Source organism: Dermacentor albipictus, chromosome 9 (genome assembly GCF_038994185.2).
Source record: "Dermacentor albipictus isolate Rhodes 1998 colony chromosome 9, USDA_Dalb.pri_finalv2, whole genome shotgun sequence".
Lineage (NCBI taxonomy): Eukaryota > Metazoa > Arthropoda > Arachnida > Ixodida > Ixodidae > Dermacentor > Dermacentor albipictus.
The window spans coordinates 40,055,001-40,081,049 of record NC_091829.1 but is presented as its reverse complement, the minus strand read 5'-3'; the positions used below and the strand labels follow the sequence as shown (position 1 = coordinate 40,081,049).

Sequence of the window (26,049 nt, the reverse complement as noted above, 5' to 3'; positions counted from 1 at the left end):
AGGCTTCGCCAAATGGTGCGCTTATGACATGACTCCATATACCATTAGGTTTCTACCGTTTAAGGTTACAGGTGGTCCTCCCTATGACATGTTCATAGTATTTCGTTTACATAGCCTATGGAGAAGTAGACTGTGTGACCGCCATGCCGAAAGCCCGCGATCTACAAAGTCCTTCTTTCGCGAAAGTGCTGCTTATGTAAGAAGTGTCTACGCTGCGCAAGAACCTCCGCCAGACAGGATGCACTTGTTGGATGCATGTGTGTGTTTGCCTGAGTTTTAAGTGTGTAGTTGTGTCCACTTTGTAATACACCTTCAGTTTTCTTTTCCATGTAATAAAGAAAAAAAAAGGTAACCGTGGCCGAGTGGTAGAATAGCGAGCACCCGCGTCACGGTGGCCGCGGTTCGATTCCCGCTTCGCACTTTTTTTAAGCCGCATAGGACCTAGTTTCGTAGTCTCTCACTAGATGGCAGAATCACAAAACCAAAGATTCGCTTTCAGTTTTGGTTTTTCAGCAGCGCATTTTTTTAAAGCCGCTTAAGACTTAGTTTTATAGTCTCCTATCAAATGGCAGAAATACAAAACTCAAGATTTGCTTTCGGTTATGGTTTTCCAGTGGTGCTTTTGAAATATTATGCTTTCTATTTTTCCTTCATAAAATGTTGCAGTATCGTGTTCATTTGTTAAGTCATCGCTTTTATGAAGATTTTATTCATTGGACATCATAGCTAGAAGTTTGCGCATGGCTTTGTGTTATGAAAAAAAGCTTTCGTGCTTTGTAGCTTGGAACCTGGGAGAACAATATGGCTATTCTTATTGCGTTCTTCTGGAAGGTCCGTTTTCTTCGACTTTCGGCTGTCCTTAATGACACACACTCAGAGCGAATCACGTCCACCTGTGCCACAATGCCACCCGGTGGCCAGTGCCATTCCTATGCAACATTCGTGTGGAACGAAGGTTCTGCTAGGCTGAGTCGCTACCCGAACGTTAATTACTTCTAAAGATTCATCCAAATATAAAATGCACCAACTAGGAGAAGATGTGCAGCGTCTGGAGTAATAGCTACTGTTAATGTGTTCCCTACAGCCAAGTGGTATCTATCCGTAGGTGTGGCCGTAAAAAACTATTTGAATAAATGTCGAGTGCTGTGTCTGTCCCGGTCGCTCTACAGAGAAGCTAGCTTGGCTAGCCGTCAGCACTAGGATCAACATATGGTGTCCTTCGTTCGGTGAATTCGCTTTTAATGCGCAGCGCTCTTTGGCGAGTATCCCAGCAACTTGGTAGCAAAATCGTGAAAATCGTGTCTGTAACGCCAAAAGATTGAAGCATTTCCCATATAAATATATAGGTCTTCATAAAAAGGCTTGGGATGGCCAACTTGAAATTGGAAGTGGCACCCGCATAAATTTCGGCGTGATACAGAGATGGGCCAAGCTGAATTTGGCAGTGATATGGGAGTGGCCCTACATAAATGTGGGGTGAAATGGTAGTGAGCCAAGCTGAATTTGAGGCTGATATGGGGGTGGCCCAACCTAAATTTGATGTGATATAGAGGTGGGTAAGCCTAAGCTGGGGGGAATATGGGGGATGGGCCAGCCTGGATTTGGGGATGATATGGGGGTGGGAGACCCTAAACTTGTGGGTGATAGGGGGGGTGGGCCACCTTAACCATCGGCGTGATATGGGGCTGGGCCAAGCTGAATCGGGGGGAGGCAGGGGGGGTTAACCTAAATTTGGGAGTGATTGGCGGTGGGGCATCCTAAATTTGAGGTGAAGAGGGGTGGGCCAGGCTAAGTTTGGGGCTGATATGGGGGTGGGCCAACTTAAATTTTGGGATGATATGGGGGTTTGCCAACCTAAATTTGGAGGTAACATGGGGACGGGCTAACCTAACCATGGGGGTGATGTTTGGCTGGGCCAAGCTGAATAGGGGGGGGGGGAGAGTGATGGGTGGACTAACCTATATTGGGGGATGATTTGCGGTGGGCCATGATAAATTTGAGGTGATCGAGGGATGTGGGCCAGCGTTAGTTTGGGGCTGATATTGGGGCGGGTCGACCTCGATTTCCAGGTGGTATTGGAGTGGGCCAATATAAATTTGGTGGTGTTGGGGAGGCGGGCCAATCTGTATTTCGGGGTGATATGGGGTTGGTCCTACATAAATGTGGGGGCAATCTCGGGGTAGGCCAATCTGAACTTGGGGGCGATATGGGGGTGGGCCAACCTAAATTTTGGGGCGCATTGACTGGAAATTTGGGCGACGATTTAAGGAAATTCGTGGGTGGACCAACTTGAAAATTAGGGGTGGCCCAATTGAAATTGAGGATTGGGCCAGCTCCAAGTTTAAGGCTGGGCGAAAAGAAAATCGGGCGTGGCCGACTTTAAATTTGGGGGTGGGCCAATTTAAATTTTAAGGTGTGCCAATTTGAAATTTGGGGTTGGGCCTATTTAATGTTTCGGGGTGGGCCAATTGAAATTTGGGGGCCTGTTTACGAATAGTTAGACAACACCAGTGGTGTTTCTGCATCTTTTTCATCATCGCAAAGTACGTATATTAATAAGTGTTACATAATACTCCTCAAGATGAGCTACCGCTCGAGCCTTCCCAGCCCACTGGGCTAATAATGTCACAGATGTACTCTCACCGTGACAACTGCGACGTTCAATGTGGAAATCACAAGAACAAATCGCAGACCAAGCTGGCCATTTTCACACCAATGTCATCGCTAACACTACTCGCTCGTGCTAGAGGCAACACAAGCTTACAACGATCATAATTAAACTTTCACTCTCACGCTGGTCGACACGCTCTCAGTGCACAATTTCGCCAACCATTGGACAGAGCCTTGCTGGATGTTTTACTGTCATGTTGCGTCATTTTTCACGAAGGCCGTCTCCCGAAAAGAGAATAGATTTTTGAGATTGACGAGGCAAGCTAGTATATAACTCATCCGAAGCGAATGTATAAACGATTATAGTGATTTTTCTACAATGAATATAAGTAAATAAGATTTCAAATGGTATTGTTTCGACCGGGCATAACAACGAGTTTTTCCCGCCTGTCACAGTGCTTTGACCGAAAACCTCATAATACTGCTCAAACGTATTGCCCCATTACTACATGTTGTTAGATATGGAGCTGTTTACTGCGCCTACTTCAAGGTCCCCCGGACCACATCGAATCGCAGCACATTCCAGAGGAGCGCACGAGCCAGCAAGTTTGTAAGCCGCCGGTAGCTATTCTCTGCTTGACTCTTCCAGAAAGCGAGGGGATAGCACGGCATTGTTGGAAGTAAAGTGGGTGCCAAACCAAGACGGCGGTAATGCGCCGTGACAGCCGGACGGCTGTGACGTACCGAGAAGACCTGGCAGCGTCGCACCGGTAGCCTTTGAAGAAAGCATTTGCTACCACAGCGGAGCCATACCGCCGGGACTAGGTGGGCTCTCGGACAATGGAGCCCAATCGTCCCTCTTCATCGCCTTTGAAGATATTTGCTACCGCTGTGGGGCCGTAGCACCGGGAGCAGATGGGCCCTCGGACAATGGAGCATGAGCAACCCCCCCTTCTCCTCCTTTGAAAAAGTGCATTGCAAGTCTGCGAGGCAAGACCGCAGAGAGCCGCCGGGTGTGACAACGCGATACGGGCGCCAACCATTGGCTGAAAATGGCGTCATCTGAGCGGACTCTCCCATTGGCCTAACATGACGCGACTTCCAGCCCTCGAAGGGTTTAAAAGAAGCATTCCAGAGAGACCAGAGCATTCCCTGATTCCCTGATTCCCTGATTGACCTCTATCGAACTTCTTGCCGCGGGCCGCAGCGTCCGAGTTGCTGCCGGCCCGTAATGACTGTACGACTGTTACTTGACTCTCACCTTTCTGTATATAATGTAAAATAAATACTCCCAAGTTTTGCTTTCATCCCGAAGTCCGTCCTCAACCCCTACAATGTGCTAAATGTACGAAAGTGCGGTGCGTGGTCGCAGCTTCAAAGCCAGTCTGTTTTGTGTACGGTTGTTGATATTGTAGTAATGTGGAGTTTTCTTTATAAGAGCACAAAAAGAAAAGTATAACAGATGGTAGCTAAGCGCAAAGTACACTGAAAGATCTGAAACCAGCAATTATTTTTAATTTGTGGGTTGGTCTCCGCCGGTAGATCGCTGTCCGATCGCGTCAAAGAATTTTGTTTGCGTGCAACTGCAGCAAAAACGAAGATACTACCATTTCATTGCCAGGACCTTTATGCCCTCCACACACACAAGAAGGACACCAGATAATTGGCAATATCAGTTTATAAACTGACATTGTTTTGCTAATTTCAGTGTAGCGTGGTGCCTGCGGACGGAGTATTTTCTTAGTCCAGTGTTAGCAGTGAGAAGCAGTTTGGTCTACCATTCCCATGAGGGCATATTAGCCACTGCAGCGCTTTACTGTAGGACAAGTGCTAAAAACTTGGTGTGCCTTGTCCTTTCCGCAGGTCGTCCATCCATTCTGTTATGGTGACGATCAACGTTGTGTCCGTCAGGCCTCCTCCTCATTTTTAGCTTCACCATCGCGAGAGTGGATAGAGAAAGGAAGCTTTCTTCACAATCAGCCCCAGCGGGATTCCACCACTCGTAACTGCTGCAATTTGCATTCAGTGGCTGGCCATGCTAACCACATCCTTAGTTTCACAATAACTAGAGTACGCAGAAAATGTAGAGCTTTGGTCGCTATCACTACCACGAACCCACGTCAATGCAGATATAGGTACGTGCAGGGGCTGGGTATGCTAAATTCTCCGCTACCACCCGCTTCCACCACCTTAGATTTTGCAGGCATACCTGCTTCTTGTTTTCATCGCAGACGCATACAGGATAAACGCGGATAACTAAAGAATCTCAGTGCCCTTCCATTCTGCGAAGAAACATGACCTGCAAAACTGTGTATATGTGCCCCTTAATGGCGAACTGCACCTCCACCGTATGTCGGCCGCGCATTGCACTGTTTTCGGGATCGTCCCACGTATGGGGAGTGCTTAACGCCTGCTTCATCTCCGCCGCGGGTCTCCCCGGCATGGCGTTACATTCGGGATCAGCCCACGTATGCGGAGCGCTGAACGCGTGCTTCACCGCCGCTGCGGGTCGGGCCGGTATTACGCTATATTCGGGATTTGGCTCGAAACGTGGACGCCATAGTGGGGAAAGTAGCCCTTAAGAGGAAGCTTTAGCTCTGGTCGTCCTATCTAAATAAATGTAAAAGGAGAATTAGTTCTTCTCGACAGCCACTGCATCTAACTTGAGAAGGTTTGTTGCATTTAAAGCAAAAACTTAAAATCTAGTGTCTGTCGGTTTCGAATTCTTGATTTATGTCATCATTTATTTATTCAATATTGTCAAAAATCGCAAATTTTAAGAAAACGAAACCATCAAGTTTACAACTCTCTTTCGGCAATGAAAACTGATATCAGAATTATGTACATAGCATCTAACAGCACATCTAAAGCAGACAAAATTGATATATTACGTATGAATCTCAAAAAATGTAGTAATATGGAAATACAGCTTTTCCACAACCCTTGTTCACAACGTAACGATTTCGCGTAAGATATAAATCGGCATATTGGATTTGTCCACTTTGAATTGTCTAATGGATGCTGTTTACAGAACCGCGATATCAGTTCTTGATGCAGGGTTAATAATTTGTAAACCTCGTGCTTGTGTACGTTTCGCACGTTCGAATTTTTGAATACCCTTTACCGAAATTCAGGCCCTAAATAGAAATTCCGCTTCCAATAGTCACAAGAATTTACCTTTCTCTCCCGAATGCAACAAATTTCATTAAAATCGGTCCAGGGTTTATCTAAGAAAAGCGTTTCGGCGTTTTACATCTATTTGAATTGGCCGAGTCGGAGTAAGGCCCGTGTTAAAGCTTCGTTTTAACGACTTCGCTGTAAAAAAAAGAACAAAAGAAAAAAACGCTGCAGCCATCAATATCGCCGCCTCAGATTTCGTCATGATGGCACCGTCACCATCAGCCCGGCTCCGTGAGTAGCTACCTAGCTGTTCACTTTCGTTATCTTCCTTCTCTTGGCGGCCGCGCATTGTCTTGATGCCAGCGACGTGCTAAATCTGCACCATCATTCCGTCATGCATCGCTTCTTCGACCAAGCAAGCTTTCGGCGGCACACGTACACTGCCGCATTGACACAAAACTTTAAAATGCTTGCCTTCGGGAAAGCAGCATGAATAAAAATGGAACGCGATTATAAGGCCACGGGGAACATGTTCACGGGGCCGTACTATTGATGAGAGCATCACAAAAGGCTAGATGTGGTCATGTTGACTTTACAGATTTGGAAGGAATGACTGACGGTCTAGTTGCTTCTTTATCACATAAAGAACAGCGCTTGAAGTTGTTAGCGCAGTTTGTGTGTGGTTCCTCCTTTGTGTCCCGTCGTGAACTGCTGTTCTTTCGGTGGCTTTACATATGTTCCTTTTCTGCGTCAGTTGCGCCTTCCAAGAGTGTTTACTTGGAAAATTTTTGTTCGCATGGCTCTTACAGAAGCGTGTTTAGTTGAAAGTTTTTCGCTTGACTGCATAATCTCGAGGACGGGCTCCAAACTGCTCATTTTCTTTAGCCACGTAAGAACCATTGCTAAAAATTTAATTAACGTAGCTTTGTTAATTACGCAAACAACTTCTCCACTTACACCGCATCTAGAGATTACCAATCTCCACACTCGAATGATAAAGTGATGTTAACATTGTTTGTATCGTTTCAATAGTTTTGTTTCGTGCAGTTAAAAGCAGCCGGCATATTGATGGTGCTATAGACTTCTTATAAAGTAAGTGTGAAAGCTTGGACAGGTTATCTTGGCACAAATCAACTTCATGAGCTTAAGCACATGTGCCCTAGCTTGCACGACTGCCTTTACAACCGATTCTCATACATTATACAAGAAGCACCTCAGCGCTACGGTACATCCCACAAGGTGCGCGAGAACATTGTGCGCGCTCCCGATTAGGTTTCTGAGCGTTGGTGGCATCAGGCTTTGTTTTCTGGCATCATAATGAATAAAAACAGCTGCCTGGAGCAAAGCATTGCGTACATTTTCAGTACTTGGTAACATATGGATCAGCACGGATACGTACGTTAGAACGAAAAGTACTGAAATATTAAGATGAGGATTTCGCTGGATGTATTTTAGCTGTGTAATAAGATCTAAAGAAAAAATACTGTGATTTTGTGACAATTAATGCTGACATGAAATATGAGCTCCGACACAGTAAGTACCTGTGGCGGAACTGGCCCCTGGACTACAGGGCTATATTGAACCACGATATGCTGGTTTGAGAAATGCCAGTAATTGGAAAGTGGGTCGCTCTTGAATTTTCTGTATGTCGGCGCCGCTGTACAGTGTTGGGGGCCCCTTTTAAACCACAAGCACTATGTTTCAGCTAATATTGAAAGCAACTGTATTCTTTTTCTTTTTTTTTGGGGGGGGGGGGAGTTTAGCGTGTAACCACAGTTCTAAAGTTATCAGTTCGGTCAAGATGCGCCTGCATGTATTTCTAATATCCAGTATGTTGTCGCGCATTCAATAGCGAAAGAGCGTTATCTTATCAGATTGCGCGCGTGAAACGAATACTGGCGTACATTCTCCATCACATTTGAGGACCAGGGATTGCGCTGCAATGTACGAGCATTTCAATCTGACGAACTGATGCCTTGATCCGTAGATTGAAATCAGAGGAAGCACTTTGCGCGCAGCCATCGTTGCGCTTTGAGCGTTTTCTTTGCCAGCGCAAGCTCACCTTATAATGAGTTATATTCGTGACTCACTCTCTTGGAAGTGTTTTGTTCTTGACATCCCTACAATGTGAGAGTATAGAGGCGCTTCATGTTCATTGAGTGAATACTGGGAAACGGACTAGGCCTTTTCTTGCGTCTGCGTTCACACATTTACCGCACCAAATTATTTTTATAACCTAATTTAGGAGGCTGTAAAGCACAGCAACCTCTTATTAACAGGAGGTTTTAATAACACAGAAAATCTAAATGCTTATTAGTCGGCTTTCACCTCATGGTAAGGAATTTCAATAAAGATATCCTTATGATAATTAAAAGCCTATCCTCTTGACAACGTTTAATCTGAGTTCTTCTTTGCAAGCTGATACAGACTTGCAGGTGGTTCGTATCGGGGGCCGTCGACATATGTCTAACCATCAAACAAAGAGTTATTCCGAATGTTTCATTTCAGGAAGGCGTGTTACCCTCCCGTCTTTCATTCCCGTTCGCAAACACGCATAAGACGAAAGTGCTGCATGAAGAGCGTCGTTAGTCCAAACCAACTAGCTACCGTAACTCACCTCGCTTATACCGCTGTCATTTAGGCTTAGATAAGAAATATATATATATATATATATATATATATATATATATATATATATATATATATATATATATATATATATATATATATATATATAAAATCGACGCATCACGAATCCAAAAAGAGCTGTCCGTGACCAGCCCAGCTAGGTTTCTTTCATTTCATACTTCGTAGTAGCGGCTAATGGTAGCTCACGAAGCAGAGCACTGAGTGTGGATATGGCATAGAAGGTGTTCTATATACTGTATCGTCACCCACCGAAAATTGCCCGCCGAGCTACTGGCCATTCCTAGAAAATTGTATATGTGACGCCCAGCCATTTGCAACACCCCAACTTTGTTTTGCGATTGGAAAGTCCAGTTTAGAGACAGGGTGGTTATGGAGATAAAGACTCGCTATTTTCTGCAGTAAGTTAGGAATGCATGAATGAATGCCTTCATTTATTGAGAAAAAAAGAAGAGCAAGCATCAGTGGAAGCACGTCTCAGCAGATTGGGAAAGAAGCGGGGGTCAAAGAGGAAAGGCTGGAGCCCGGGTGGCAGGCGAAGTCGCAGTTTAGGGGCGCGAGAATATAAGCAAGAGTTGGTGAAACCAGTTAAATTCCAGTGTAGATGTGTGATGTGGCGAGTAAATAATTGGAGTCACCACCCAGCATCGGTCCTTTGCGGTAGTATAAGCACCCACCGTTCTTGGTAACAAACGCTTACTGAAAACCAATCTTCGCAATTAATTATTCATGAGCTATACCTCGCCACGCATTTCTTAGTGGCAGGGTCAGTGGATTTCAACTACGCTGTCGCGACAAGTTACGACCATAACGTGACGCTTGCGGTTACGTGACTCTTACTATTGCACGAGTACTATAAACATGGGTTTACTGCACAAGTTAGTGAACAGACATTTTAGAACCGCGTTTTGCACCTTACATACGCTCAACGCAAGCATCATTGCAGCATGTTACGGTGCGCGTCCGTTCAAGCCAGACGAAAACAAAAGAACGCGTTAGAAGACAGGGTACTGCCTTGGGCCTCGTGCCAAACATATCCAAGCCAACAATGTTTATTTTATTTCAATACCGTAAAGGCCCAATGCGGGCGTTAGATGGGGGGGGGGGGGGGGGGGGGAGTTTAATCAAAGAAAACTTAATATGCAGCACAGAGTATAAACGGCTGAAGACAGGAATAAACAAGTTAATAAGCCAGGTACAAGTTAATGGGGGAAAAATGCCTAGGAACAGGTACTGAAAAAATGCACATGTAGCAAATCCCGCAAAACAAAACAAAAATCGCACCTTCAAAAGTTACAAAACATGTCATCTAACATTCCACGGAACGTTACGGCCCGCACGCACACACTGAAAAAAAAACGCACATCATTCTACATTGGAATTTTCTAAGTATGACCAAAGAGATGTTTGAAATGATGATGTTCCAGGGATAGCCGCAATGCTAGAAGGAAGCGAATTCCACTTTTCAATAGCCAGGACCAAAGGTATTTATATCGTTCTGTCCGAGCGAAAATGGGTTTAGGCTTCTTCATGTGATCTACACGAGCCGATGTGTGCGGCACCGGGAGAAGATGTGAACTTGCGGATGGTGTGTTGCTGTCGTAGATAGTATGGAAAAAAGATAAACGGCTGAGTTTTCTTCGCATGACCTGAGGCGGGAGATGGAGCGATATTTTCATTGGTGTTACACTTTGATACCGAGAGTAACGGAAAAGGATGAATCGAGTAGCCTTGTTTTGTATAGATTTCAACATGTTAACAAGATCGGTATAATGAGAGTTTCAGATCACGGACGCGTATTCCGTCACATGCCTGATTAGGATGTTGAATGCGTGTAGTTTTGTGTCCTGGTTGGCTTGGTGTAGTCGGCATTTAAGAAGACATGCTTTTTTTTAAGTCTTTGGTAGTAATCAGTTCAATGTGACTGCTCCAGGATAAATACGAGCTAAAATTTACACCGAGGTATTTTACCGACGCTGAAGTTTCAATGATAGTATTATTAACTGTGTAGGCATTAGGAATCGTCTTAGCAGCGGAAGTAAACTTGAGATGTTTAGTTGTGTCTGCGTTAATTACCATCTGCCCTGCCGCACCAATAAGTTAGCTAATCAAGATCAGTCTGGAGAGCAATAATGTTAACAATCATGCCGTCATCTCTATGCAAAGAGGTTATGTATTTAAACTTCTGGACTGACAGTCCAATCCGCCACCTACGGGAGCGCGTGAAGCCGCCGGCAGCCATATTGCTGGCCAGGATGACGTCAGCGTTTTATTCAGCGTTTATTTCTGAGAAAATGAGTTGAAGTTACGTTTATTTGCATCACAATGGCGGGCGTAATCAGGCAAACATTGACAGCATTTCATTAGAGGGTGCCTGACTACTCTGTGGAGATTACGTTTAACAATGACAACAAACACAGAAAGCTTTGCTTACATCGATTCGCACATACGTGGGATCCGCATAATTTTGTGACTATCAATTCAGGTGCTTTAGAATGGTGCTCATTAACGCAATATTTCCATCCACAATGAGCAAAAGCGGCTGTCGTATCCACAGTAGAATTGATTTAACTGGCTTTAATCCCATGGACATTATAACGTTGCCAACTTCCGTGGGATTGGAGTCGTCAAAATGGGATACAGGTGACAGGCAAATCAGGAGGTCGATGAATGGCAAGAAGGCATAAGCTTGCACAAGACCTCAGGGATATAAAATGACTTTTTGAGCAGCTTGGTCAGGGGGCCACGCAATGGTTTCCACGTATAATGAAGATCCTCCGAAATATGAGCAGAGGCCGACAAATATAAGGGCATTTTGGGAAAGGTGAAACCGCTGGAAATTTCAGGACAGCATTAGTCGAAATATAAAAGATGACTTAAAGATAAGAAACCATAACGTTGACAGGGTGGCCAAATTTTGGCACAAATAAATTGGCTGTTGAAGCAGTTCAGCTGAAACGCAATGGTGCGAAATAAGGCGAGAATGTCGGCAAGTGTTGAACAAAGATCAAGCAGGTCCTGTGACCGACGGCAGCACTCGGCAGCTGTCAAGCGACTGCACGTGTTAGCGAGATGCCTGGTCGTCAGTCGTTGCAGCATGATTCGGGTCTGAAACATTGGACGCGGACTCCATCACATTAAATACATTGCATTCTACGGTGTCAGTCTTCGAAAGATGGCACTGATTCTCTCTCAATGAGGATGGGAACAAATTGTTTCACGTGCCGGCTATCACCTTCCTCGAACTGCCAACATTCCTTCCCCTCCGTAGTTGCTTAGCTTTTATTGGGTTCAGCTGCTAATCACGAGGTCTCGGGATCGAATCCCAACCTCGGCAGCCGTATTTCAATGGGTGTGAAATGGGTGTGTACTTAGGGCTAGGCGCACGTTAAAAAATCCCAACTAGTCTAAATTATTCCCGAATCCTCAACTACGGCGTGCCTCATAATGAAATCGTGGTTTTGGCAAGTAAAACCTCATACTGTGTTATGTAACATTCGTTAAGGATATCCTGGGCAGTCGCACAACTACAGAATACAATTAGGCGTCAGGAGTTGTGCGCGAGGTCTTTGAGTATGTGGATAGCCTTTATGGCGTTCGATAGCTGCTAGTGTACATTGCGGCGGAACGGTAACATGGTAGAGAATGTGGAGAACATACACATCCCGCATATATTACTGCACAATAATTTTAAATTGCGTTCTTGCTTCACGCACGTGTATAACCGTTCTTGCTTCACGCACGTGTATAACCGTCATAGGAGACTATTTTGGAAACTAACTGCAAGTATTGTATATGTCATACCCAAGGGTATACCTGGCCTGGTGGCCAGTAAATGTGCTGTAATATTGTGAGCAGCTTCGACCATAGCATGCTAACGAATGACGACACAGACTGAAGTCACTAGCGCAAGAGTGGACAGGGGACATTAAAGAGGCTAGAAGGACAAGCGCCCAGCTGGAAGTTTGCGCTTATCCTTGTCGCCTCTTTAGTGTCTCGTGTGCACTCTTGCGCTAGTCACTGCAGCATGGAATACTGACTAGCCCGGTCTCACACCCTGCGATGACACAGGGACAGTTTGCTGAATTATTGGGTCGGGACTTGTGTGTCAAGGTGAAAAACCAACATATCCATGTATATGTCTTAATACTTAAGCACATATAGATGTGCAGCTGCGGCGGTAGCCCATGAGTGCCCATTGCAAAGTCGCTAGTGAAATAACTGTGTGCTCCTTAACGAATTCGATAGGTGAAAATCTAAATCCGTCCGCGACGGCGTCTCTAGTGAAAGCTGTGCGATGTTCGGACGTTAACAATGCGTGCCGACTGACGAAACCCTGCCACGAAGTGCTTCTGACGGTTATCCTAGCTTCTTTACTACGTAGAATAAAAAGAAAAAGAAAAAAGAACGAGAAGAAAAAAAAAGAACGTATCAAAAGCCCAGAATCAACCATTGCTCGTCGCGACTAAACGCTCTTAGGATGACGAGTAATTTCCAGGCGACGAGCGGCTACGCTTTATCAAGAACACTGATAACGCCGGCGGGACAAGCATTGTGGCGAAGTTCAATGCGCAGGGATAGCTTTTAATTATTTTATTTTTGTTTTGTTGACGACATCACACGTCACCGCGGGAAGTTTGAAAAGCTTAAGGTCAGTGCGCCACGTGGTGGCACTGACGCGATCTAAACCCATTGTGTCCAGAAAAGCTGGATACGACTGTGCAAAGTAATGTAGTACGAACTGCAAATAATACAAAGTCAATAAATAGCATCACGATTGAAACAGTAGCTTCGGCGTTCACAACAGAACAAACCAAAAATGTTTAAACATGTACAATTGAAAAGCAAAGAAAGAAAGGAAAAACGAAAGAGAAATGAGCAGGAGCGAAGTGGTTATGGGAATCATTTTGATCATGGAGTAGGAAAGTGAATAATGTTTTCTTCGAGAGAGCTCGAAGAAGTTACGAAATGTTAGCAAGCCCTTTGGATTAATGCTGTGCTTGGAGGCATATAAGCTATTAGACAGAGCGGCGAAAGAAACGCAGTAAGCAGGTTGACGACCGCAATTCAGAGGAGTGCAACCCTCGCCTGCTACTCAGCAATATGATGGGAACAAAGAAAGTAAACCTCGGAAGATGGGAAAGGAAGCGAGGGGAGTGCAATTCTTGCCTGCTTCTCAGCAAGATGACAGCAAGAAAAAAAAAGTAAAGATGGTAAGATGGGCAAGGAGGCGAGATGACAGCAGACGACACACTACAAATGCTCAAATAAAACTACTACGAACAAATGAGCATGACCACGGGAACAGATAGACGTGCTTACAGTTAACACGTGGCCACGCGTACACTTACCAATAGTGAAGCAGTCGACCTTCGGTGGCGTTCAGAAAACCCGAGTAGTGCCTGAAGTGTATGGGCTCACGGAGTCCCGGCAAGTCGACCACCTCCAACGCGGACGGTGCGACGGCCACGCCCAGCAGTGGCAGTGCCGACACCACGAGCACAATTTCGGTTAGCATGGCTCTCACCAGGCGTCGTGCCCTTTGAGCAATGAAGTTGAACAACGTGTGAAATGCGTGTGTGGCAGCCACACTTTCGATGCGCAAAGTTCCTCAAAACGTTACGTGCCGTACCGAAGTTTGCACAACGATGACTCCAAGTCTCGCTCTTAAGCCATAGATGGCGTCGATATAGTATGGGCCACCCAAACTCCACAAATATTGCGTACTATGCATCACAGTAAGGAATTTTGCGCCGTTAAGGGGGCTTGAGAGAGAGAGAGAGAGAGGGGGGGGAGGTAGGGAGGTTAACCAGAGTGCGTCCAGTTGGCTACTGTGCACGTTGGGTAATTAAGATCGAATATTTGATGTGGTCAAATGAAGGTTTATTTACGGTCTTTTTTGTGAGAAGTAAGCATGATATTAGCTGCGCAGACGACACCAAAACTGCATGAAGTCGTAGTCAAACTCTCGTTTCACATATGTCAGTGCGCACTAGATGGTCAGAATTAGTACCCAGTTTACAACTATTATACTTGTTTCATCACAGCTGCAGTTTCAGCACGCTGTCGAACACAATACAATATCATACGACATTCAACGCCAACTTGAATATAATTTAATTCGGCAAAATTGGTAATAGATTAGTTGTATAGGCGACTGAACCAATGTTGACAAAGCTGCAAAGCCGTATTTTGCTATTACCAGCATTGAAATAGCTCTTAAGCAGATGACGTGTCCACCTGGTGAATAGCGGATATGACCTCTGTTCCAAAACGTCACCTCCGAGATTTTTGCATCACGCCATGGGCAGCCACGGATGACGCCTAATCTCTGAGGTCACATCTGAAACTAGTCTTTTACGCAGCACAATATTACCGTGCACTTCACCTATAAGCGTAAGTGCGTTATTCGTGAGACAAATCGGCAACCTCAAGGGTGTAAAAATTTCTGGAGTAATTCAACTAGTATGCAGCGAATCATTTCCAGATATGTGTTCTTGTGAAGCCACTTCGTGGCTCATAATTTTAGAAACGTATCGAGGCTCGATTCGAGCGTACGCATCTGATAAGATAATTATTTTTTCTTGCTTACTCCAGTGCAGACTTTTTTTAATAATGAAAAAGGCCTTGCTGCAAAGTTCACGCATCTGATATTTATTCAGGAATGCCCCGAAAGGCCCTCGAAGAGGGTATAAAATAAAAAAAGGGGGGGTAGGGGTACAGAACAGGTGCAACTTATCCCATAGAGATATTGAATAGTATTGCAGTCCAGAACAAACGAGTGCTGTTTTATGAACCGGAAATAGCGGCCACCGTAACGTTGTTCTTCAGAAACTATAGGAGCAGGGAAGTAACCTAAAGAGCAAGACAATATGCGTAACTATAGAGAGAACGCTGCAATTTACCTACTCTCCAAAGAGAGCAAACAATATCTCTCGAAAACGGGGCTAAATATAGTATAAGCAGTTGCTGAAGCAAGTGGCAATAACATTTCAGTTATTTTCTTTTTGGGCGTATACAGCAAGTCCCTAAAACGGCGAAACTGAAAAACTCATGAATCGTAAGCCGTCTTCCCTTACGCATCGAGTTCATGCCGTGTGGGTGGTAACCGCAATCCTTCGGCCTGCGCCAAAATGACACGGCAACTCCCTTTCTGTAATAAAGGGAGCACCGCAGGTGGCGGCGTCACTTATCAATCAGAACGTTATCGAATTATAACCCTTAACCAGTAGACCCTTGCAAGGTAATAATGACGCGAATGTTTACATTGATCGTTATATAGATGCATCGTTACAAACAACACATCTCTACGTGCGGTATCGTTGTAAACGGACTTTCAACTACACATTTCCGCTGTTACGCAAACCGGTTTTATTTCGCTACGTTTACCTCGGAGGTAAAGAAGACTTACCTTATTAGTTCAGGGAGTACCGGGCACTTTGGCGCCCCGTGTCCTCTCACTCCTCTGACTGCGCGGCTCCTTGGCTGAGCACGTGTCACTCTCAGCTGCTGTTACAGCAGCAACGTGCCAGTACGCGAGATAGCGGCTCGCTTAGGGAGACAGCAGGTTTCGTGTTTCGCTGCGGGCCGGAGCACCGATAAAACGGAAACTATATCACCCGCATAGGTCACGGGCACGGACACCGTAGGTGCTTTCCGACAGCACGTGTGCGTTCCGTCCAAGTAGCTTGCGTATTAGCTACCCAGTAGCCCTGGCCAACCTCTTCGCTTTCTTGAATTCAAAAAAAAAATTTCATGCACCTCATTCACGTCTGTCTGATGGGCTCACCTACATGTAGCGCCCGAAACTGCCCAGCGCCGCTCCAACTCGCCGCACTTTCGCACATGGTTGGGATTCCTGCGCTTGTCTCAATCATTGGCACTTGCGCTGCTATGCAGACGGACACGTTCCGCCGCGGACAATGGGCTTGCATGTCCCTTTGTCTTGCTTCCAGAGCCTCTTCACGCCATTTCTGGACCACACGTATCGAAATCAAGAGGTGCCATAGGGGAACAATCTTTAAATTCCTGCAAACAAATCGCACACATGTTGTCCCTATAACTCCTGATTAGCGTCAGTAAGAGTTTTCTAACTGGCCTTTCAAGCACTGTCAAAACAAGCATTCACGCAAGGGTGGACAAACGTATTGCCCAGCTACGCCTCTCCGTACGGCCTGGCACGAGGCCTCACTCCATATTATCATGATCACTCCCTATTAATAGCTGGCCAGCCGTAGTCAAAGGTGGTGGGAGCGAATCGGCGTCCCTTCGTCTTGCCGCCCGACTTTCTTCACGCCACTCCCGGAACACGAGTGTCGAACGCGAGAGGCGCCGAAACCGAGCAAGTGTGACACTTATGCAAAAAAAAAAAAGATTCCACGCTTGTAAGTGTTATACAGCTACTTACGAGCACTGGTTCGAATTCTATGGCTTAAACCTACTATGGCTGAGTGAGCTCTCTCAAACTCGACCGCTCGCCCTCGGATCGACAAACGTACTGCTGAGCTCTGTGCATCTCTGGGCGCCGAGCGAAAGGCTAAATTTAGCTCCGATTGCGTCATGCGTGGCGCGGCAGCGGCGCCATCTGTGCACGTGACACACGCATGATCGAGTAATAGCTTCTACACGAAGATGCCAAAGTAAGGCGGGTGGGTTTAGGAGGCGACTACGCTGTTTTAGCAAACGACCCCTTATTTCCCGCTTCCAAAAGACGTTTCACGTTACAAATTCAAAAAAATACTATTTGATAAAACAAAAGGAGGAGCGAAAGACCACGTTACGCACGCCGCGACCTTCCTCTCGTATCAAGAATTACCCGAACCTAAAATACGACTCGACCCAGAGCCCCGGCATCGAGAAAAAGACAATTTTGGGGCGGGTCTAAGAGGGCGCTCAAAACTGGGAGTCTCTCGGCAATTTAGTGTGATTCATACAACACACTGCAACTGGAGACGCAGACCATGAGAGGCCTGTACGTGTCATCAAGATCACTCTGTGTGATTAATGTTTTGCAACAGCAAATATATCACAGGCTTCTCCAACCAGGAAACACACAGGAGGAGGGTTAACCTAATGGGCTTGTTAGGCTCAAAGCGATGGCTTCAGGTTTGCTAAGCCATCGCCTTTGAACGACGAGAAAAGCAGGTGTTGCCATAGCTCACGCAGTAACTTGTTTTTGTAGGCCATGCGAGACAAACCACTGGCGCACAGTCGGAAAAAGCACGCTTATATACTGTCCTTAAATAAATTACGTTTTTCATCAGAGAGCCCTTCGAAAGACCGTGCGTCACCGCCTGTCAGGCAATAAGGCAAAGCAAAAGCAATTCTGCACAATTTATCCAGCCTAAAATAACTTCTTCGGATCTTGTTCGGTCCTCTGTATACGTTCCATTTTATTAAGGCGAATAGCATTCTCAACCTGCTTCGGCAACTTTGTGTCTGTTTATCTAGCCTCTTTACGCAACTCGGAGGGAGGAAGCGCGGCAGCAGCTTCGAGCGAATTGGCCTTAGGGCTGCCTCTCGCTTCAACGCAAACTAAGCTGCGAAAACACAGCGCAGACGAAGCTATCAGCACTGACGCACTCTGTCCGCGTCGCAGATCCCTTTCAATATAAGGCCCGCGCGGAAGCGCCACACGCAGCAGCTGCCGGAGTATTGGCCTCGAGCTCCACCACTGGAAAAGCTGGCGCCACCGTCGGCGTGACGTGCTAGGAGGGATCACGTGGACATAGCGGCCGCGTCGGCTGCTTCGGGCGCGCCGAAGCGAGCTGAAAACGAGTTTAAATTCCCTCGTACGCTGCGGTCCTCATTTAGTGGCGAAATTTTCCCGCTTCGAGTGTCTCCTTTACAACGCTTGAAAGCACTACAATAGGTAGCAGCTGCCTTTGAAGGCGCGCAACATGGTAGGCTACTGCTCGGTGCCGCAGGGCCGGACGCACGTAATGGAGGCCGGTGTCAGCCTTATTCACACGTAGCCGCAGGACAAGAAGCTGCATGAAGCTTGGCTCGCGAAACATAAAACCGGCAAACAGTCATCGGCTACAACTCGGGTATACAGCAAGCACAGACGCGAGGAAGATTTCTGCTACGGCGCCCGGTCTGCGATGTTCTGAAAACGCGCACTGAGACGCTCGCCCGAGTCCGCTGCCCGACTAATGTCATGACGGTTTGGTCTATGAACTTGTCGATGCTATAGATACTGGCAAGTTCAGTGGAGTGGAAAAACAGCGGTAAGAAGCACATTTAAAAAAAGCATGGTATATGGTCATGTTTGTGTTATGAATAAATGCACTGGATTACAAGAAAGGAGCAGCGGGAAATTGCACGCTGAGAACACCGATAAACATACAGTGCGACGCAACTCGAGAAATAGTATTGAAAGATCAAAGAATTTAGAAGAAAAAAAAATATTTAATCGTCGCGACGGCACATCACAGTCCCCCGTAGGCGTCGAAGTCTCTACAATGAAATTATTTTTGAACAGCTGTGATAGCGCCCACGCAACAATGGTTGCTTGTATACTGCCAAATGCTCATATTCTGCGGCCTGAAGCTCATGGCACGGTGCGAAAACGCGCGCGCGGAGAAAGCGACACAGTGCGCGGACAAGCATGCAGACGCGCAGTCGGTCGCTGCGAATCTGCGCGATCGCTGCATTGAGGCTTCGTTCTATTACACTCCATTTAGTTATACAAACACTATAAGAACATATTTCATATAGTTTGCTCCCAGCGTTTACCTACCTTTCACGTAAGAAGCCGGTTCGGGAGACTCCATCGCTGCAACCGCGCGCAGTGGCGTTCGCTGTACGTATTCGGTAAGGAGATAGCGTCTGCAAACGATTGTATGCTTTCAGTTTGCCCAAGAATATTATTTAGACAGTAAGAAACTTCTCTCCTTTCGAAAGTACTTACAGAAATCTTCGGGAGAGCTAGCGCGTGGTGTTTTCAGTGAGCACTGACAGCAAAACCTATGAGGAGCGCACCACGTGATCCCTCATACTACGCCAGCGAGGCGCTTCCGATAGATGGCGACTCCGTAACTCTTCGCCGCCAATAACGCCCCCCTCCCTCCGCTCTCCTCGATGCTGCTTTCCTCCCTTGAGCGCGCGAGCTCAAGCCGCCATCGTCAGCTCACCCCCGCACGCTTTCACTCGCACATACGGGATGCGGTGTGCGGAGACGATCTTATCACCTTTGAACATATACGGAACGCCACGGCGACGCAGTCGGTGACAACGACAGCCGAAATGCGCCTGGAGTGTCCATATCATAGCCATCGCAATAATCAGCTAATGTCAGTAGTGCCAACCGCCGCCGCCGCTATCCCTGTTACGGCTGGCGCGACTCTTCCCTAGTGTCCCCGTATATGAGCACATACAGGGACACTACTCTTCCCCACCCGCAAGCGTCCTTGGCTAGATATGCGGGGACAACTGAAGACTTCGCCTCGCCTCCCTCACGCATTGACAGCAGCGCAACTCGACAGGCTGCACCTTGATCGTTTTCACGCAGAGGCCGCCGTACTACACCCTTAATCTCGTTCCACTTATTTTCAAGCTATGATAAGCGAGGAACTGTCGTAAATATTTTCTATTCGATCAAACTAAATAGCGGTCCACATAAACTCTCAAAATAAATTTGAACTGTTTATTTTTAAGCTCACGCAGCCAAAATTGAGGCAAAGCTCTCCTAGAATGACTAACCAAGTATGCAAACACAGTCAAATGCCTTTATAACAAAACCAAGTATGCAAACACAGTCAAATGCCTTTATAACAAAGTTCTGGGTGTTTCCGAAATCCTTCGTTATAGAGGTCACTTCGTTGTAAAGGTCGCGCACCGCACAGATCACAATAGAACCTAGACAGAAGTATACCTTCGCGGTCCAGGTCATTTCGTTGTAGAGGCTTTCTTGTAGAGGCGCTCGACTTAGCCGAAACGCGTCATGCACAAGGCGTGCTGGGATCCCCTTTTGAGCTTCCTTCTGGACGCGCCGCGCCTTCTGGCGGCGCCGCTTTGAAGTCCGCGCGTACCCACTGGCACCTACACAGGCAACCATGTTGGTATCGAGGAGGCCTGTTGAAGAGCAGCACATGCCGAGCAAAGCATACCCACGCGAAAGGCCCACATTTTTCGACTCAACTATATTTATAGACGTATAGCCCGAAAAAATACTGATCTGACAATGCCAATGGTGCTATTGACAGTAAAAGTTATCTGAAATTATGTTCCACTTATGTAGTCGCTGTTGCCCAGAACAGTGTTCAGGATATCTGTGACTACCAGGAACATTCTTCCAAACAGCTACAACTGGAACCAAGATTTAAGTACATGACATAAAACTAAATTAAATATGGGGTTTTACGTGCGAAAACCACATTCTGATTATGAGGCACGTCGTAGTGGAGGACTCTAGAAATTTTGACCACCTGGGGTTCCTTAACCTGCACCTAAATCTAAGTACATGGATGTTTTCGCATTTCGCCTCCATCGAAATGCGGCTGCCATGGCCGGGATTCGATGCCGCGACCTCGTGCTCAGCAGCCCAACACCATAGCCACTGAGCAACCACGGTGTATGAGTATATGGCACCGGTGCCTTAGGAAAACTCGTCGTGAAATTTGTGTATTTTGTCTGTTGATCGATTACATAAAGAGGCGCACATAGCTTGCACAACAAATCTCAATGTGCCCGCGGCTATCAAGCTTGATTCGCTGAATAACTTTAATTATTGACTTCAAGACGCACGCTCCAATTGCAAATTCAAATCCATAGTTTTATTCGAAATGGTGCCTACTAAGCTGAAATGCTAAGACTATCGCCAACTTCCAAGATGTTCATCGCCGTAATCCACCAAAGAAGCATTGGCGTTCCAATTATGCGAACTGACAATCGATTTTTAAGGACCTAGTTTTTTACGGCGCAAAGCAAAGCTCTCCCTAGGTAGTGCTAACACCTGCAGTGGTTGCTTCCAAAAGCGCGTGGATATTTAGCGAGCAGAATTTTTCCATCTAAGCAGCGTCTAAAAGAAGAGTCCCTCCTCCAGCCACGCTGAGAAGTGAGAGCGATGTCGATAACCCGCCTCACAAATTCTGAACCTCGCCCATCGTTCTGCTTTCACAGGAGTGAGCGTAACTGTGGTGAACCGCCTACATTTTGACCTTTTCAACCACTTTTGAAATAAAAAAGAACTGGTGCAATAAGTTTGCGTTGTTGCGCAGACATTCATTGTGTTTGCCTACAAACATTCCCAAGTACAAGCCTACGTCATGGCTGGCTGGTTCCCGTCATCCTTGTTCTGCCGATAGCCGAGCCAAGCCAACGCATCGAAAATGAAGGCGGGAGCTGCGCCACTTTTCTGCTCATTACAAGCGAAGGCTTATCTGCACGTAGTAAGTCAGGAAAAACTTAGGACAATAAAGAGTATACTGCATTTCAATACTAATAAAGAGACCAGGAAACTAGTAGAGGTCACGTGGTGGAACTCTTACGCAGCTTCATGTTTTTGCTGCGTGGGGTACCAAATGGCATTTTTCGCGACATTTAGGGATGAATTAAAAGTATAAATCCACGTTTAATGAGAAAAACGGGGCTCGTTTTAGCCACTACGAGCGGGAATCATTCCATCAGCGGTGTTATCATGATTCCTGTTCTGAGCGGTTGTCTGTACTTTCAACATCGTCCTGGCCCTCAGCATCCCGAATGCTGGAATAAACTTCGATTTGATTTAATTCGATTTGACAGCTTGGCGCCATACTTTTGTAACGCTGTTAAGTGAAAATCCGATGAATTTTATTCTAATGCAGAATATATTTCAAGGATAGCGCTACAGTAAGACCTCGCTCTCATATTGAGGTACGCCGTAGGGGACTACGGATTTGTTTTGGTTACCTGGGGGTTCGCTTTAATGTAAGCTTATATCTATAAGTAGAGGAGCGTCGTCATTTTTTTTTGCACTTTGCCTCCATCGAAGCGTGGCTGCCCCGGACGGAATCGAACGCGCTACCTCGAGCTTAGCGCAACACCATAGCCACGAAGCTGCCGCGGTGGCCCATCTCGCGGCTCCTGCTAAGCAAGCATGACTTCACTGCCCCTCGGTCTAAATTTCGCAATGGCGACACGTGTCCTAAAGCGGATAATTAAAAAAGTTTGATTAATCGTTTTTTTTTTTTTTTCAATTGGACACCTGGGCATTTTGATTTATGGAGCAGGTAACTTCTGCGTGTTCCGGATACGCACTCAAAAAGGCGCAGCAGTGCTATCTGTCAAAGGTAATTTCTTTTTTTATTCTATCCCAACTGAAAGAAGGAAACTCGGTACAGGTGGTGTATAAAAGCCGTAGTCGAAGCACATAGAAAGAAGATAAATCAAGATATAGGGGAAAAAAAAGGAACAATATCAAGAGGCATGCATCAAGTGCCGTCAGTGTATTAGGCGTTCTTGTTTTAACGGCAGTGATGAACGCTGAAGTGCACTCAAATACCGAAGCGCGGCCACATTTTTAGCAATGTGCTGTCTAATCGAACTCGTGAGTGCCTTCTCCGTTAAAAATATTTCACCATCCCAATTAGCAGATCGGTGTGTTCAAGATATGCCTCTGAGCCGACATAATAAGCTTATTTTTCTTGCTGAAAACAAATATAAATGCTTGGTCGACATACATGGGTTATGTAAGCCACTTTGCGGGGTTTTTTTTTCTATGCTCTTTGTCTGTATATCCACAAATATATCCGCAAGATAGACCTCGACCCAACAACCAGAAGTAGGCAAAGAAGGCTTCGCTTTAACAGCTCCAACAAACACGTTGCAATTTGTGTGAACCTTTGCAGTTTGTAGCATCTTCCGCGGGGCCACTTTTCGATGCATTGCGATTACGTGACTACGCGGCAACAAGGCAACACATGGAGAACCCCCTCCTCCCCTCCTCCGCGACCCATGGAATCGGCCCAATTAACTATTGCACCATCTCCAGGACTGGCCCACTTCGTTCGCCGAGGAGTCGACAGAGCAGACCCACCCGACCCGGAAAAGCAGGCTTAGAACGCTTCGCTTTACCCTTTCACTTCCAATGACGTACCAGTACGTTTTCCCGTTTCTCTCCCGGCATGTCGCCGATGTCACATAGGATTACCATACCACCATACCCACACCCACCATACCCACCATACCCATACCACCATACCCAAACAGCATTTGTCATTATTCGTGGCATTCTCTACCTTCCACATGACCGAAAACAAACCACTGTGTCCATTTTTTTTTATTTTTAATACCACATGAAAAACCCGACGCTGGAAGTGCGTCACCTCGGAAAAAAGGAAAACGACACTCAGGATTTATAAAGGAATGATGCGTTTGAAGGAGTATGTTACTTGCACTGATGATATTGTAACGATGTTAGTAAAACAAGGATATTTATTAAAGGCGAACTTGTGCCCACTAGTAAAAGTCACTGAGGTCGTGCAGAAATCCGCGGCAGTCGCGTTCCCAAGCTGGGCTCCAACCGTCTTCCTCTTCTCCTCGCGTGACACCTCGTGCGCGTGGCGCATGCGAGCCGGGTCCAACTGGCTGCCCGTGCCACGAATATCGCTGCCTGTTGTTGCTGAACAACGCCACTGTACGGCGTGCACAGTGCCCAGTGCAAAGGGCGCGCAACTTGAATGTCACCAAGTTTGTCGTGGCATTATCCCCCTCCTTACCGCATCGGCCCGATGCGTGAGAGGATGTAGGGGTTCCTGTGGGCGCTCAATTTTTTTGTGCATGTTGTTGCTGTTGTTCATGACCTCTCCTGGTAGGGTTTCATGCGGACAACATGTACAACTTCCGTGGAGTTGCGCCGTCTTGGGCTCTCGTGTCCAGCGGATTTCACTTCGTAAGTGACGTCGCTTATACGACGAAGTATTTCGTAAGGGCCGAAGTATCTGCACAGAAGCTTTTCAGACAGTCCACGGTGGCGCACTGGGGTCCATACCCACACCTTGTCACCGGGCTGGAAATGAGCTTCACGACGGCGCTGGTTGTACCGGCTGGAGTCGATGCGTTGTTGGCGGCGTATTCGGTACCTTGCCAGCTGTCGTGCCTCCTCGGCTCGTTGCAAGAAATCATCCAGGTCAGATGAGTTATGGGTTTCTTCATCTAACGGCAACATAGCATCCAAAGTTGTGGTTACTGCTCAGCCGAATACAAGTTCAAACGGGGTGACTCGTGTAGTTTCCTGAACGGCCGTATTATATGCGAAGGTGATGTATGGCAAAATTTCGTCCCAAAGCCTATGTTCAACGTCGACATACATCGAAAGCATGTCGGTCAGTGTTCTGTTAAGGCGTTCAGTTAAACCGTTTGTCTGAGGGTGGTACGCCGTAGTTTTCCTATGATCAGTATGTGTCATTCGCAACAAGCATTTCATTAGGTCCGCAGTAAAGGCCATTCCACGATCGGTAATAACAACTGTGGGAGCGCCATGCCTGAGCACGATATTGTGGACAAAGAATTTTGCAACTTCGACAGCCGTTGCATCGTACAGGGAATCAGTTTCTGCGTAACGGGTCAGATAGTCCGTGGCCACAACTATCCACTTTTTGCCTAAAGATGATGTTGGGAAGGGTTCAAGGAGGTCCATACCGACTTGTTGGAATGGGGCTTTTGGTGGCTCTATTGGCTGGAGGAGGCCGGCCGGTTTTACGGATGGAGTCTTGCGCCTTTGACACTCGCGACAAGTCTTGACGTAGTGCTGCACTGATGCTAACAACTTGGGCCAGTAGTATTTCAGACGAATCCTGGCGACTGTACGGCTCACGCCCATGTGTCCAGACGTCGGCTCATCGTGACAGGCATGCAAAATTTCTTCTCGCATAGAGGTGGGTACGACAAGTAAAAACTTTGTCTCGCTGTTCTCGAAGTTTCTCTTGTAGAGTACACGTCCTCGCAGACAGAACGAGGATAGCCCCCTAGAGAAAATACGCGGCAGTTGAACGTAGAGTCCCTCCAGGCGCTGTATAAGTGGAAGCAATTCCGGGTCATCTCGTTATTGTTGAGCAATTTGTGACGCGTCAACAATGCCAAGGAACGGGAAATCTTCTTCTTCTGACACAGTTGTCTCGACGGGTGCGCGTGACAAGCAGTCGGCATCGCTGTGTTTTCTCCCGGATCGGTATACGACAGTAATATCAAACTCTTGAAGCCTAAGGCTCCATCTTGCTAGTCGTCCGGATGGATCCTTGAGATTCGCCAGCCAGCAAAGCGAATGGTGATCGCTGACTGCTCGGAATGGTCTACCATAGAGGTAGGGCCACGACAGACTTGGTTACATTCAAGTTTGTCGTGGCAATATTTTGGCACTGTTTACTGCTTCACTGCGTAGCGAACATCTGTAGAGAACAAGGCCGGTCATCAACACACTTGCATAGGTAGCAACAATGACTACATATAGTCTGTTCTTTCTCGCTTTTTTTCTTCGAAGATTTCTTTTTAAAGAAGCCCACAAATCTTACTTGAATCACTCAATGCAGATTTGGTGCAAATAGTTATTTTTCTTTATTTATTTATTTACTTAAGATCGGAAGTGTTAGCAACAAGCACAGTGTGTCGTCAGCTTCACAAAAATAAATTGGTGAAAGAATGAAGAGTGATTATTCTGTGTAGGGTATTTTTCGCACCAGACGCTCCCCCAGCGTC

At 46.5% G+C, this 26,049-nt stretch overlaps 1 protein-coding gene across 1 annotated transcript in view; it reads right to left on the bottom strand.

Annotated features, from left to right (window-relative positions):
- The window catches only part of LOC135916491 (lysosomal protective protein-like), a 31,778-nt gene extending 15,877 nt beyond the window's left edge, over positions 1-15,901 (bottom strand). Inside the window, exons 1-2 of the mRNA XM_065449880.2 lie at positions 15,788-15,901; positions 13,728-13,916 (exon numbers count right to left, since the gene is read on the bottom strand). Coding sequence (XP_065305952.1) covers positions 13,728-13,894 — 167 coding nt within the window. The 5' untranslated portion in view covers positions 13,895-13,916; positions 15,788-15,901. The remainder of the gene's footprint in view (positions 1-13,727; positions 13,917-15,787) is intronic.
- Positions 15,902-26,049: the final 10,148 nt, after the last annotated feature.